General features: G+C 38.2%; 9 protein-coding genes across 9 annotated transcripts; 5 read left to right on the plus strand and 4 right to left on the minus strand.

The window, feature by feature from the left end:
• Positions 1-302: 302 nt before the first annotated feature.
• On the plus strand, positions 303-2051 carry BRETT_003202 (uncharacterized protein; the record flags this gene model as incomplete). The annotated part of the gene is made up of 1 exon (XM_041281714.1): positions 303-2051. One exon carries the CDS (start codon positions 303-305, stop codon positions 2049-2051), a length of 1749 nt encoding a protein of 582 aa, XP_041139505.1.
• Positions 2052-2250: 199 nt separating this feature from the next.
• Positions 2251-3837, minus strand: CCT2 (T-complex protein 1 subunit beta; the record flags this gene model as incomplete). Its single annotated transcript, XM_041281715.1, has 1 exon — positions 2251-3837. One exon carries the CDS (start codon positions 3835-3837, stop codon positions 2251-2253), a length of 1587 nt encoding a protein of 528 aa, XP_041139506.1.
• Positions 3838-4819: 982 nt separating this feature from the next.
• On the plus strand, positions 4820-6394 carry BRETT_003204 (uncharacterized protein; the record flags this gene model as incomplete). Its single annotated transcript, XM_041281716.1, has 1 exon — positions 4820-6394. One exon carries the CDS (start codon positions 4820-4822, stop codon positions 6392-6394), a length of 1575 nt encoding a protein of 524 aa, XP_041139507.1.
• Positions 6395-6893: 499 nt separating this feature from the next.
• BRETT_003205 (uncharacterized protein) lies at positions 6894-7229 on the plus strand (the record flags this gene model as incomplete). Its single annotated transcript, XM_041281717.1, has 1 exon — positions 6894-7229. One exon carries the CDS (start codon positions 6894-6896, stop codon positions 7227-7229), a length of 336 nt encoding a protein of 111 aa, XP_041139508.1.
• A 338-nt stretch (positions 7230-7567) lies between these two features.
• On the minus strand, positions 7568-8226 carry RPL13 (60S ribosomal protein L13; the record flags this gene model as incomplete). The annotated part of the gene is made up of 2 exons (XM_041281718.1): positions 7568-8157; positions 8220-8226. 2 exons carry the CDS (start codon positions 8224-8226, stop codon positions 7568-7570), a joined length of 597 nt encoding a protein of 198 aa, XP_041139509.1.
• Positions 8227-9015: 789 nt separating this feature from the next.
• On the plus strand, positions 9016-9803 carry RPS16 (40S ribosomal protein S16; the record flags this gene model as incomplete). The annotated part of the gene is made up of 2 exons (XM_041281719.1): positions 9016-9036; positions 9396-9803. 2 exons carry the CDS (start codon positions 9016-9018, stop codon positions 9801-9803), a joined length of 429 nt encoding a protein of 142 aa, XP_041139510.1.
• A 677-nt stretch (positions 9804-10480) lies between these two features.
• Positions 10481-11893, plus strand: SHM2 (Serine hydroxymethyltransferase, cytosolic; the record flags this gene model as incomplete). The annotated part of the gene is made up of 1 exon (XM_041281720.1): positions 10481-11893. One exon carries the CDS (start codon positions 10481-10483, stop codon positions 11891-11893), a length of 1413 nt encoding a protein of 470 aa, XP_041139511.1.
• A 162-nt stretch (positions 11894-12055) lies between these two features.
• On the minus strand, positions 12056-13222 carry BRETT_003209 (uncharacterized protein; the record flags this gene model as incomplete). The annotated part of the gene is made up of 1 exon (XM_041281721.1): positions 12056-13222. The coding sequence occupies one exon, from the start codon at positions 13220-13222 to the stop codon at positions 12056-12058; it is 1167 nt and encodes a 388-aa protein (XP_041139512.1).
• A 1393-nt stretch (positions 13223-14615) lies between these two features.
• On the minus strand, positions 14616-15062 carry BRETT_003210 (uncharacterized protein; the record flags this gene model as incomplete). The annotated part of the gene is made up of 1 exon (XM_041281722.1): positions 14616-15062. One exon carries the CDS (start codon positions 15060-15062, stop codon positions 14616-14618), a length of 447 nt encoding a protein of 148 aa, XP_041139513.1.
• Between the last annotated feature and the right edge of the window lie 282 nt (positions 15063-15344).

The following is a 15344-nucleotide window of genomic DNA, read 5'->3' on the forward strand; positions in this document are numbered from 1 at the left end:
AAGCAGGCTCCCCTTGTCAGATAAAATGTATTTTCCAACTCTTCCTAACATAAAACGCTTACGTGGGTTTTTATATACCGTCCGCAAACAGAAAGGAGAAGTGAAGGGTTGCATACTTAAGCCACTTTTTTTTTTTTTTTTTTTGTTAATAAAATGATTAAAATCAAAACGCTACACTGCGAAAGTCGAGTAATCATACATCCTAATCTATCATCATCAATCTTATCAAAACCGCCCTTTTGTGTTAGGGAACCCGATTGTATTACCTTTGTTGAGGATTTTTGAGGGTTAATTGATCCACGATGATTTCTCTCCTTTTGCACACGCTTATTTTTGCCGTTGCCACGCTGGCACAAAAAACGCTGATTACAGCTGATGCTGCCGAACACTGTACAGGAATGTATAGCAAAAGAGATTGGGGCGGACCCGGTGAATCATTTATCAAGGTTGATTTACAAAAGTTTGGATACGCTGACCCTTCCACAGATAAAGCATCAGTTTCCTTGGTCGTTTTTGAATACCAGGATATAGATGGATTGGGCGTTTATGATGAAAATTTGGGTCGCAGGAGATACATCTGTACAAGTGGAATGGTTTCTGACGGCCTTTGTAAAGAGAACCAACTCAATCAATTTATTGTTGATGAGAACTTCACTTCTTTTTCCCAAATAAAGACGGTTAAGCTTACTGACCTCGGTACCAATGATTTCAGCTACAAAGTAGCTAACACAGGCTACTACTGTGTTGCTGCCTACGAGCCTGATTTTACTGACAAAGAGAATACATTCAAATTGTTGTTAAATTTCCATAATGCTTTTGGAAGTTTACCTGCTTCCGAAATCCCATTACTTCCATTGTATGGACTTCTTGCGGTGATCTATGCAGTTTGTCTCTGTGTGTATCTTTTTCAAGTTTTCAGGCATCGTTCTGAATTACTTCTTCTTCAGAAGTATCTTGCAGGTTTTTTCATTTTCTTGACTGCAGAAAATATAATGACGTGGTCTTTGTACGATCTTGAGAACAACACAAAACGTTATCCTCTTTCTGGTGGAGTACAATTCTATATCGTGGTGATATCGCTTTTAAATGCGTTCAAAGTGTCATTTTCCTTATTCTTACTTTTGATCATATCTCTTGGATATGGAATAGTATTCCCAAAACTTTCTCGCAAACAGATGAACCTTTGCAAAATACTCTCTTTGGCACACTTTGTGTTATTGACGGCATTCATTTGCATCAATTACTACAGCAGCGAATCACAACCAGGTGAAGCGACAACAGATACCTCATATTCAGTCGACACATACCAATCTAATTCTTGGCTTATCTTGGCGATTGGTGCACCGTTGGCTGTCTTATTCATTGCATTCTATTTCTTGATCCTAAATTCTATGCAGAAAACAGTTAAATATTTAAGAGAGCAAAGACAGATGGTGAAATTAAATATGTACAATAAGCTCTTCCGGTTGATTTTTGTTTCCATGCTTCTTTTGATATTTGCATTGGTTATTTCAACTATCGTTCTATTTAACGACAACGTTGCTGAATCCATAGAAAAGCTTTGGAAGTTCAATGAGGTTCTTACAAATTTCTGGCCTGCTTGTCTTTACTTTTTAATTTTCATCGGAATTGTTATTATATGGAGACCAACAGACTCGTCATATTTATTAGCGGCATCAAGTCAAATTCCTTCTTCCGCCGTTGAAGGTGACGCCAATAATGATGACAATGCTAACATTTTTAACAATTCGGATGAGGCTGGTAATGACTTTGAATTTGATGATCTCAGAAGTCTCGAGGATGATAATGAAGACGTGACCGCCAATCCTTTTGATAATGCGCATTCAAAAGCACCGGAATCCACTAGTGAAAATCCTTTTAAGGATCCATCTGATGTGGATTATGATCTTGAATTAGAACAACAAAAAATGAAGGAACAGAATGAACCAGCAACTGATGACAAATTTAAATTGGATGATGAAGACGAAGATGATGGAATGACTCAACAACCTGGACAGTACAACGAGTCTCTCAGGAATAAAAAAGACTAAATTCGGTACAGTGTTTGCATAGCCCAATTATCACATTATATAGGCAACTATATCCAAAATATTTTGCAGTGAAGGATAACCTTTAATTGTTTCAGTAGTAATATATGAATACAGAATACTACATGGTTAAAAAGAAATTTTTTTTCTTCTGTATGTTTACGCAACAAGAGTAAGCAAAATCTTATTAATTGTAAAGTCATTATGGATGACCTCTACCTCTGTCTGCAGTCCTTGGCTTGGCTTTTATTATATCATCCACACGTAATAAAACTTCAGCTGCTTCGGAGGCAGATGAAACAACAGCCTTTTTCAATTTGTAACTCTCAAGTATTCCGAAATCAGACATATCGGCAATCTTACCATTGTTCAAGTCAAGACCAGAATTAGTAAGTCCATTATATATACATGATCTTAACTTAGAAACTAGTTCACTGGAATCATAGCCCGCATTATCGCACAAAATCGTAGGAAGCTGCCTGAGGGCTTTAGCATATGATTCTATTGCCAAAGATTTCTTACCGGATTCATTTTGTGCAGTTTGCTCCACGGCTTTAGACATGTTCATTTCCGAGCATCCACCTCCAAGAACGGTTCTAGTTTCTTTTGTAACTTGAGAAAGAACAGATAATGCATCATGAAGGGATCGTTCAGCCTCATCCAATGCTTGATCAGTAGATCCACGTAACACAATAGTACATGCCTTTCCTGCCGCAACACCAGTAAATCTTGTCATAACATCCTCACCAATCAGTATTTCTTCAATAGACTTACAATGGCCCAACTTTGCATTCTCTGGATTATCAAATGTCGAAATAACCTCTCCACCCGTAACCAAGGCCAACCGTTCGACACCATCAAAATCAGCATGCTCTATAGAATTGATACCAGAATCAGTAAACAGTTGTTCTGGCCAATCATAAATTAATTGCCTATTGACGAAACAGTTGATATTAAACTGCCTAATTTTTTCAACCTTACTTTTCATCTTTTCTCTCTCGGCCTTTTCCAATTCAGCTAATTTCGATGTCGACTTAACCTTGAATTTGGCACCAAAAATCTTGACCTTATCAGAATCCATAGGTGTGTTTGCAATTAAAATTCTGGCATCTTCAATCTTCTTGGGTTGGCCAACGCCAAATCTCTTATCCAGGATGAAGCCCTCAGCAAGAAATGAGTCCGACAGCTTGCCACCGGCTTTTTTTATAATTTGAATGTGATCCAAATTTGTAGACCCCTTTAGACGCAAAACAGCATCAACCGACATCTTAGCAAAGTGATCACGATCCTGAGACAAAATCTTAGAGGATAGTGTCGTTCTAGCAATGTTTAGCAAATCATCCTTAAATTTTTCGGTGTTGTCAGAATTATCAACAGCAAGCTTTTCAAGTTGAGCAAGAGCAGCCTTTTCCGCAATTCTGTAACCTTCTATGATCGTTTGTGGATGAATTTTCTGATCCACCAATTTTTCAGCCTCCCTGAGAAGCTCGGATGCAAAAACTGTAACTGAAGTAGTACCATCACCAACTTGATCGTCTTGAACCTTTGCTATGTTAACAAGAACTTTCGCAGCCGGATTATCAAACGGAATTGATTTTAATATTGTTGCACCATCATTTGTCACTAATGCCTTCGAAGATGACATACTTTGAAGCAACTTATCCATTCCTTTCGGACCTAACGTAGACTTCACTAAGTCACCAACAGCTATTGCTCCCACAAATGCCGAGAGCCGGGCATTTTCACCCCTCTCCTCAGTAACTTTATCTCCAAATATGTTCATAGACATTGTACTTAATTAAAAAGGCGTACTACTCACTAAATTTTCTACATTACTATTATAAAAGTCAAGTTTACACGCTTAATTTTGCGTTGGGTTCCCTTATTTGGTCGATCAAGTTTTTTTTTTCATTTTTTTTCTGGAACCCTTTCCATTTAAGAAGTGCAAGGATGTCTGCATTTTGAGTGTATCCTCCATGATTTTAGTTTCTAGCACATTTTTCATTTCACTAGCAAAAAAAATACAAGAGAAAAATGGTCGATATCTATAAGGTTCATTTGTGGGGAGGTAAACCTTAGACAATAGAACTCAGACATCGAAAAGTATTAGTAGATATCGGTAGTATTGCTTTTTCTTCATCGGGAATTTATCACTAAATCATTTTAACTCAAAATTATGAAAGTTTGGAGAGATGTATACGAGTTATATCAAAAAAAAAATACACAAAAGAATCCCCATAAATGACCCTGTTTATGTCATGATCGATTCGAATTTCATTCCATCCCTGTTATTATTATTATTTTTTTTTTGTTAGTTTATTTTCGTTTAAATTCGAATATTATACTCGGATCGGTAAAATACAGCACCTATTTATCCATAACGTCTTTTCTTCACGAAAGCAAAGAAAACGTTTTATAGAGTACTGTATTATTGTATATTAATTTGTGATCATACGTTTAGGAAATCGTCAATAAGCAAAGACTTTGCATAGCTCTTTCCGTTCTATTCCATCCATTTCTTAAATTTATCGGGCATCTCATCGGCCGTGAAATCTAATACGATTCGGATTATTGTTTTATCAGTTTTCATCAATGTTAATGATAGGTAATCATTTGTTTTCCTAATTGAGCAATAATTAGAATAATAATAGTCAACTAAAAAGCAACGATACGTTGGTACCATTATATTGTTTTAAAGTCATTTTGTATATACGTGCTTCTAGTTTATTCTCACGTAACGCATATTCTCAAAGTTTTTTCTTTATTAAAGGATGTCAAATCATAATAAACCAGATGAAGGGCGACTCCAGAAACTGTTTAGACATAGAAGATTATTCGAACAAATTGATTCGAAACATAAAGGTAAAGTCACTTTGCAGGACTTCGAGAAAGCAATGGAAAGAACAGATCATCCACTGAAGGATTCTACTTATGCAATGTCCCAGATATACAAAGCATTTTTGAACACGCCAGATTCCAGTGCAGATTCACAAGCTGTTCCGGCAAGAACCGGTGTTGATTACATAGATTTTGCTCAGTTCAATAATTATTTGATGACAGCCGAAGACCAAATAGAGAAGGGCTTTCGGATGGTTGACACAAACAACGACGGCAAGATTAGTAAGAAGGATTTTGAAAATTATTTGAGAAAGATTGGGGATGCCCCAACGCCGAAGGAGGTTGACGTGTTCTTTAATAGTATAGACACGGAAGGACGTGGGTTTATTGAATTTGATACCTTTAGGGATGGTCTTCTTTTAATGCCACGGATGGACGGATCGCGTATCCGCACAGCTTTTCATTTTTTTACCGATGATTTAGATAATATATCCTCCGATGGTGATTTTACTGTTGGAAATGACATAATGAAGAATGTGGGTTATTTTTTTGCCGGAGGACTTTCAGGTGTTGTTTCTAGAACTGCAACAGCACCTTTAGATCGTGTCAAGGTCTTTTTAATTGCAAGAACAGACTTGAATTCTACATTATTAACGACGAAGAGCAAAATTCAGAAATTGGCAGAGAAAAAGGAGCATCACAAAGTGCCACCAAAGAAAATACAATCACCCTTGGTTCGTGCAGCGAGAACGATTTATAGACAGGGTGGAATTAAAGCGTTTTACACTGGTAATGGATTAAATGTATTCAAGGTTTTTCCCGAGAGTGCGATGAAATTTGGAACATTCGAAGCTGCCAAGCGGTTGATGTGCCAAGTAGAGGGTGTTGATGATGAGAAAAAGCTTTCCAGAGCAGCGACGTACATCAGCGGAGGTTTAGGTGGAGTGTGTGCTCAAATAACAGTTTATCCAATCGATACTTTAAAATATAGAATTCAGTGTGCCTCACTTGACTCTACGGTGACAGGAACCCGACTTCTGTTGCAGACTGCCAAAGATATGTATAATGAAGGTGGTGTCCGTTTATTTTACAGAGGTCTTTTAGTCGGATTAGGCGGAATGTTTCCTTATGCGGCCTTAGATTTAGGCACGTTTACCTCACTAAAGAGGTGGTATATAAAAAGATATGCTGCTCGTGAGGGTGTTTCAGTGGATGACGTCGATGTCCCAAACTACCTGGTACTTACAATGGGTGCCACGAGTGGTACATTTGGGGCGACAATGGTTTATCCAGTGAATCTTCTTCGTACGAGGTTGCAGGCCCAAGGAACGTACGCCCATCCATATCATTATAAGGGCTTCTTCGATGTTGCACGTCAAACTTTCCAAAGAGAAGGATTCCAAGGTCTTTATAAAGGATTGCTACCAAACTTAGCTAAAGTTGCCCCTGCAGTTTCAATCAGTTATTTGATGTATGAAAATCTCAAGAAACTCTTTGGGCTCCAATAATTCTTACTCTATTCAATTTGTGATTTTCTTGTTTCCCATAACTTCATTCCATTAATCAATTCGCAGATCTTCCCTTTTTTCCGCTCACCTTTCTTCTTCTTCTCCTGTTAAATAGCAACAATATAAAATCCTAGTATTCTTTTGTACCATCCCCTATGCCGTGTACATCCGTGCACAAGTGATATTCTAATATTCAAGAAATCAATTTTTTTCTCGCTTCACATCTTTTGGCTCCATCTCTTCTTTCTTCCAACCTCTCTCTGTCCCAAAATTTTTTTTGTTTTTTTCAGTGGATTTTTCACTATTCCGATTTTCACGAAATTTTGCAAGAGTGAGTGAAAACAGGAAAAAATTTTTTTCTTTTCAGCTTCACCGTCTCCTTCACCCCCCTCTGTTTCCAACCATTTGTATCTCCAACCCTAAAAAAGCAAGGAACTAGTCTGCAATTTTGTTTGCTTAAAGTGATTATTCCAATACTCGTGTCGTATAACTAGAAAAAATGTCTACCGAACAACAAGCACTTTCTTACGCCGCAGTTATCTTGGCTGACGCCGACTTGGAGCTTTCAAGTGAGAATCTTTTGAAGTTGACTCATGCTGCAGGTTTGGACATGGACAGCGTTTGGGGTAACATCTATGCCAAGGCTCTTGAGGGACAGGATTTGAAGAAGCTTTTGATTAACTTCAACATTTCTTCTGCTGCTGCTGCTCCAGCTGCTGCCTCTGCTGCCGCTGCTGGTGAAGCTGATGCTGCTGAGGAAGATGAGGAAAAGAAGGAAGAATCAGAGGAGGAAGAGGAAGATGATGTTGACATGGGTATGGGTTTGTTTGATTAGGCGTGTTAATGAGGAGTTACTTTTTGTTCATAATGTCTAATCTTTTCCTATGTGATATAGTATTGAGCTATAATTAATATATATTACCTGTGTGATTTTACAACTACTGTAGTATAGTATGCTTTACTCGCCAATGCTGCCGCTGCGCATTTTGGTCCATTACCAATTACTGTCCGTCGTAAGCACACTACCGGGCTACTAAATAGAAAATAAAGAACTACGCACTGACCATTATCCAAACAGAAACCTGTATACTACTGGTTAGAACAATATTAAAAGATTTTATACGATATCATACAAACTGAAAACTCCATATCATCGTATATAGACCTAAGGGCTTATTTCTTCTTCTCAGCCTCGGCAGCAGCTCTCTCGGCAGCTCTCTTCTCTCTAATACCCAAGTATCTCTTCTTAGATCTAGCCAACCTAAGAGTTCTGTAAGCAGTACGCTCTGGAACCTCAACAGCTCTTGGTGCAGTCTCTGGTGCAGACTGAACAATTGGGAATGCAGCAGCAGCGGAAACCTGCTCAGCAGTTGGCTTTTCACCCTTCTTGAAGACAATCAAACTCTTCTTGTAGAGTTCCAATCTCTCAACATTAGCGTCAAAAGTCTCTGTGGATTTGTTGACTCTTCTGTGATCGACGGCAATACCAACCGTCTGGGCGTACTTAGGGTCCAATTTAGCAGCCTTCAACTCGGCGAAAGTGAAACCTTTTCCGGCTCTAACCTTTCTGTTGTATTTCAAAGTTGGGCATCTGACAACTGGTCTCAACAAGTCGACAGGCTTTGGAGCAACGGCAGCAGCCTTGGCAGCTCTGGCGTTTCTTCTAGAAAGCTTCTGTCCAGCCTGGTCCAAGTGGACTCTGACCCTTCTTTGCCAGTGCTTCTTGAAGTGGTTCTTCTGTAAAACGTAGTTCTTTCCAATAGCTATAATAAGTATTAATGTATTGTTAGTATAACCTGAGTTCATGCATTAAAAAGAAAGGTACTTATCATCACCCCCTTAAAATAGTAAAGACCGTTATTCTCCATAAGTTATCAACATAGTACCATGTTGTATCACCGCTTCCAAGGAAAAACTAACGATAGTGCTTCTTCAACAAATCACAATTTCACACTATTCTTATTATATGTCCATCCATGTAAACCATGTCACATTATCGTCTAACTTTTGATTTTCAAATTCCAAACGGATCAACGGCCTTCCTTCACCATTAATAATAACATACCCATTGTGTACAGATATCAGATGAGCCTAATTAACGATATGTATAAATTGTTAATAGTGGATAGACTTTACAGGAGTAAGTAGACTTCACCTTTAACGCTTGATTCTATTTTGGAAAAAAATTTTAGAGCGCATGAAAAAATAAAACCATTTACCTACAGAAAAAACCTTTGCTAGTAGTAACCAGAGTGAATTTTTTCGAAAATCCGAATAAAGCCACTCACGATCATCGCTCTTGAATTCGCGAGCACGGTCACAGATTTAGGAAGAAAAAGTAATTCACACCTCAACCCTCCAGATAAATATTTTACTCACTGTTAATTTTCGCGGGCTGTTTCCTTTTGCCGTAATCTGGGGAATTTCAGATTAATGCTACTGACAAAAAAAATTAAGAAAAAAGGTACGGTGCACTCGAGTGCTAAGAAAGTGTACCTGAAAAAAAAGTTTTCGTGAAGCTCTGAAATATACGTACAGGTTGGTGATCAACAGCTTTTGTTACGTTACTTTAATATCGTAAAAATAAACCGAAAGGACAAGAAACAGTTAACTATCACAAGATGTCTACTCCATCTGTTCAAGTATGTTGCAAAACTCTGATACACTTCATAGTTTAGGTTTGATTGTTTAAGAACTGAAATTATTTTATGAGAGAAGGTCCGAAAGGTATTAAGCATATGTTATTTTGTATCTACAGTGTGTTCCACATCAACTATTGACCAGGAACTTCATATTTTGCTACCAAAAATGCATAATATATATTCAAGAATTGTGAATTTCAAAATGGATATGTTATGAAGGATAATTTGAATTATCATGGTGACAGATTAACTTTTGAACTTGCAGAGGATTAGTAATTGGACCAGTACTATGAACATTATAAACTTCTTCATGAAATATTTTAGAGCTTATACTAACAGAACTGATATTTATTTTTTAGACTTTTGGTAAGAAGAAGAACGCAACTGCTGTTGCTCACGTTAAGGCCGGAAGAGGTCTTATTAAGGTTAATGGTGCTCCAATCACTTTGGTTCAGCCAGAAATCTTGAGACACAAGGTCTACGAGCCAATCCTTTTGGTTGGCTTGGACAAGTTCGCCAACTTGGACATTAGGATCAGAGTTACTGGTGGTGGTCACGTTTCTCAGGTTTACGCTATCAGACAGGCTTTGGCTAAGGGATTGATTGCATACACTGCTAAGTACGTCGATGAGGCTTCCAAGAACGAGTTGAAGAAGATCTACACCGCTTACGACAGAAGCTTGTTGATTGCTGACTCCAGAAGAATGGAGCCAAAGAAGTTTGGTGGTCGTGGTGCCAGAGCAAGATACCAGAAATCTTACCGTTAGAGGGTATATATTGTTGGGATTGTATATCATTGGTGCCTTCCTTTCTTGTCCATGTTCGATTAGTCTATTCTGGGCAGGGAGAGGCTTTGTTTTTGTTCACAAAAGTACATAAACTACTAATATTTGACTAGTATGAATATTGTTGCAGCCTTGTAACAAGCTGAGATCTGGAAATGTATCCGGCTTTTTGTTGTTCTTAAGTGCATAGTAGTTCTTCGATGGGTGTATTTATCATTTGTGTATTTTTCCCCTCCAATACCGCCGTAAACAGCTTGATTGTTTGTGCGATTTTTGTATATGATTGTTTGAAAGTAGAACGGTCATGCATTAATCTTATAGATCTCATTGGAATTAAAGTGTAAAATGGTTATTGTCATCGCCTCACCTTCGGGCTTAGAATTGAAATTTTCCCGGGGACCGCTGTATACGGCAAACCCACCCCGTAAATTCTCGCCCACGCTGAAGTCAAAAAAAAAAAAAAAAAAACTGACTTGACTTGACTCAGTCAGTCAGTCATCCTCGCATTAATTCTTTTAGGGAACATATATAGGTGCACGTTTATCCTGCCAAGACTCTCTCCTTTTTTTTCTTTACTATACGCCAAACTTATTTTTCCCTACTGTATATACAGTAGATAGTTAACTCACCGCAGATATCAACAGAGTATTTTTACAAAAATGAGCAGAGACGCCCTGTCAAAAGAGCATCGCCATATGCTTACTGGCCACCTTAAGGAGACTGATCCGGAGGTTGCTGATATTATTGAGGATGAAATTGATAGACAAAGACATTCCATCAATCTTATCGCCTCCGAAAATTTTACATCCACCTCCGTTTTCGATGCTTTGGGATCACCAATGTGCAACAAATATTCTGAGGGTCTCCCAGGTAGAAGATATTATGGTGGCAATCAAAACATAGATCGTATGGAGATGCTATGTCAATCCCGTGCTTTGAAAGCATTCAGATTGGATCCTGATAAGTGGGGTGTGAATGTGCAGGCACTTTCCGGATCACCAGCTAATCTGGAGGTTTATGGTGCAGTGATGAAGCCTCATGAAAGATTGATGGGTCTTGATCTCCCACATGGTGGTCATTTGTCTCACGGTTATCAGACACCAACAAGGAAGATTTCTGCTGTTTCTGTGTACTTTGAGACGATGCCATACAGAGTTGATCTCAAGACGGAAAGAATTGACTACGATATGTTAGAGAAGACTGCAAACCTGTTCAGACCAAAGGTCCTTGTTGCCGGTACATCTGCTTACTGTCGTTTAATTGACTACAAGAGGATGAGAGAGATTGCCGATGAGGTTGGTGCCTACTTAATGGTTGATATGGCACATATTTCTGGTCTCATTGCTGCAGGTGTTATTCCTTCCCCATTTGAGTATGCAGACATTGTCACGACAACTACTCATAAATCTCTGAGGGGTCCAAGAGGTGCCATGATCTTCTTTAGAAAGGGGGTCAGGTCTGTGAATCCAAAGACAGGAAAGGAGATCTACTATGACTTGGAGAGCCGCATTAACTTTTCTGTTTTCCCAGGTCATCAGGGTGGTCCACATAATCACACAATTTCTGCCTTGTGTACGGCTCTGAAACAGGCGGCTACTCCAGAGTTTAAGGAGTACCAGTTGCAGGTTTTGAAGAATGCAAAGTCTCTTGAGTATGAGTTCAAAAAGTTGGGCTACCACCTAGTCTCTGGCGGTACTGATTCTCATATGGTTCTTGTTTCTTTGAGGGAAAAGGGAATAGATGGTGCCAGAGTGGAGGCAGTTTGCGAAAAGATTAACATTGCTTTAAATAAGAACTCCATTCCTGGTGATAGGTCGGCTATGGTTCCTGGTGGTGTTAGAATTGGTTCCCCAGCTATGACAACTAGGGGTGCAAATGAAGGGGACTTCAAGAGAATCGTCGATTACATCGACAAAGCTGTGAATTTTGCAAAGGAATTGCAGAATAATCTTCCTGCAGATGCTCATAGGCTTAAGGACTTCAAGCGTAAGCTCTCAGAACCTTCCGAAGAGTTGGAGCAGTGGAGAAAGGAAATATACAATTGGGCCGGCGAGTATCCATTATCTGTTTAAGCTCTGTTTGTTGATATAGTATTGCTTCTCATTCTTATAGTTTGGGCGGTTTGAACAGTTTTATTTTGTTTAGTTGTTGTTCGTTGTATACAGGGTAAAATATGTTACGCTTTATTTTTTGAAAAACAAAAAAGGATTTCATTTATTTGTTTAAAATTATCTCTAATTCTTATATCCTAGTTCGTCCAAGGAGGATTCGATGGCTTCAAAGCATTTATCCAATTCGTGCTTTCTTGATCCAACTGCACTAATGCCCATATGGCCAACCCTAAAGTATTTGTTACTGTAATTCTTGTAAATGCCAGAAGCTATCACAAATCCTTTTTCCTGAACCTTAGAAAGGAGGTCTGGACCATTAATACCATCTGGATAATAAATCACAGACAATCCGTGGGCTGAAATTTTGTCCGATTTCGGAACAAATTTGAGGCCTAGTTTAGCAATTTTATTCTTGAAGTTATCAGAAGCTACCCTATGTGCAGCAATATATTCAGTAATGGATGGTGTGAGAATTTCCTTTAAAGATTCATTATATGCATGAATCAACTGAACAGCTGGAGTCGCAAAGTAAAGTGGCTTGCCATTCTCATAACCACGCATAATAGGGAGCCATCTTTTCAGATCTGTGAAAAACCCGATCGCATGTTCCTTTGCCAGTATTTTTTTAATCGCTCTAGATGAAGCAAAAGAGATGGAAAGTCCTGGTGGAACACCAATTGCCTTTTGCGAAGCTGTCAATGCGTAATCAATTCCCCACTTATCAAATTCCAAGTTTTCACAGGCAGTTGCACAAACCGCATCCACGATTATTAATGTTTCCGGAGAACTCTTCTTTACTATAGCACTTATTTTTTCAACATCAGAAAGGACTCCTGAGGATGTGTCCGTCTGTGTGACTGTAATTAAAGTGTATGGTTTACCTTCGTGTTTAGCAGCTCTGAGTATATTCTCAATAACTGATGGCTCAACAGTACTTCCAAACTCCTTAGCTTTCAATATATCGACATTCTGGGAGCCAGCATACAACTTTAAACAACTGCCGAATTGGTCAGAAAAAAAGCCGGTTGAAATAACGAGTGCCTTTTCCCCGTTATTCAAAAGGTTAGCTCCCGTAAGATCCCAACCTAAAGTTCCTGATCCTGAAATCACGAATCCTTGGGTATCTGGGTCAGATGATTGAAAGAGCCTTCTGGTGTTTTTCAAAGCCTCCTGAAAAGCGGCAGTAAACTCTGGTGATGTGTGGGTCTGCGAAGGGGTCGACATTTCCTTTAAAACTTCACTTGAGAACTCAATGGGTCCTGGAATAAAGCTTAATTTCCTGTTCGACATTTTGTTTGTACTATTGCAGGAAATGAAGGGATAATGAACTAATAATTTCTTTGCTAGAAATAAATATGTGGAGAAAAAACCGAAAGCTGTCAATAACCTCGATAAGGGACTATGCCTAAAATGAAAAGCTCAGCAAGTTAAAATCTCAGATACTAATTAAACATTTGGCCATATATATATATTTAGTTTAGTTGGTATAGGGGGTCTTTAAATACGGATTGCAAATTAGCAACCTAGTTGGTTTTCAAATTTTGGTGGATATCAGGGCTCCAAAGGGAACAATAGGAATGGAAATAGGATTGAAAATAAAGACATGACAATATTATTTTGCTTTTAAATGCATTACTCGAATAGTACGTATCAATCATATAATTGGTTGACAGTTGTGTAGTTAAAAGCATAAAAAATTTGGTTGTTCTTTAGCTTAATATTTTATTTTTATAATGCAGATGACGACCAACATGTTTTCTATCAATATGACTTACGACTTCGATATTTCCGGAGTCCATTTTGACTATCCCCATGTTTTCCTTTATATATTTTAGTTAACTGTACCAAAAAGTTCCTTCAATATATCTGAATTATGGTACAGTAGAGTGTAATTCTCAAGACAGATTCAATGACGAAATCTCGGTCTTCCCCGCTCGACCAGAATGATTGACGGGCAGATGGATGGCACGAGCGGCTGAACATTAGAAAACAATATCGTGGGGTGAAATTTTTGGAAGAAAAAAAACTATCCAAATCTTGAGGAAAGAAACTTCAAATAATTACGTAAGTGTAGATTTAACTTTTTTCCGGTGTACCACGTATGCATATTTCTGCGATCAATCTTTTCGAAGCGAAGCTCACCAGCCAATTTCGACAATATAAAGTCTTGAACCTTTGCTCTATGGCATTAACGAAGATAAATACTATACATTACAGAAGACATGATATCTGATTCTCAATTGAATAAATGGGCCATATCGTTTGGGCTAATTTCTGCCGGTCTAATTTTAGCGTACAGCTTGCTTGAAAATAACACCAAATCAACAGATGATGACTCGGAGAATGGCAAGGACGATGAAATAAATTAATTCGAAATAGTCATGTGTGTCCTTTGTTAACCAGACTTGCACGAAAATAATTCAACAAATTCGAGTTATTTAGCACTACTCACTTTAGAATGGTTGTCTGTGGTCCATTACTGTATAGACATAAATCTTACCGGTATATAAAAAAAATACATATAGGGTATCTATTTTTGCTATTTATCTCTTCGTAATCTTCTCAAGATATAATAACCCATCTTATTTTCTATGAGCATTCGAGACTTGTCGAAGACTCTGATACCAATAGAAATATATCCACCGGTCACTCTTTATTAGTAAATTTCGTATCTTGTTACCGATTATAACTTAGCCTGAAAGTAGTCACTCAGAAGGTTTTTGCTTTCAGCATAATATTCCCGGGCATCTGCAAAGGCATCCTGACAACATTCGTACCAAGCTCCTAATGAATCGGCTTGTAAAGCCTTATTATAATTATCAAAGTTGTTCTGTTTGCCATAATTCTGTACCCTTTCACATGCGTACTGCACTTTTTGCAATCCAAGTGCGGCTGCAGATCCTTTTAAGTAATGACCAATAGAAGATAGCTTTTCCAATTTGTCCTGTGTTTGATCTGGATCGTCCAAAATGTCTGCCATTTCCTTAAATATACCAGTCGCCTGATCCACAAATGTTTTGATCAATGAAAGTGCAAATCCCTCTTCATCCTCATCCATCATAAGTATTTCTTGAAATATGGTCCAATTTATGAGATTGGATTGCTCCAATTGTTCTTCCGTTACTGCCATGATACGGCTTTATGGTATGTGTTTGTAAATTCAAGTCTCGGCTTCTATGAGCTGTTCAGTAAAGTTTTTGTAAAATAATATGACCGGCCAAAGTCTATTCAGTAAGAATATTGGTAACTTTCAAAAAAATTGTGGTAATAAAAATAATTCTGTGTCGAAACTAAACCACATTTTTATTGGTAGTGACAGACAGCTAGGGACCCCTTTTGCTCCATTTCTTACACCCGAAGAGTCTTATTTTTGCGCTCATCTATGATTACCTCATTTTAATTTAATTTTTTT

The sequence above is a fragment of the Brettanomyces bruxellensis genome, chromosome 9 (genome assembly GCF_011074885.1).
Source record: "Brettanomyces bruxellensis chromosome 9, complete sequence".
Lineage (NCBI taxonomy): Eukaryota > Fungi > Ascomycota > Pichiomycetes > Pichiales > Pichiaceae > Brettanomyces > Brettanomyces bruxellensis.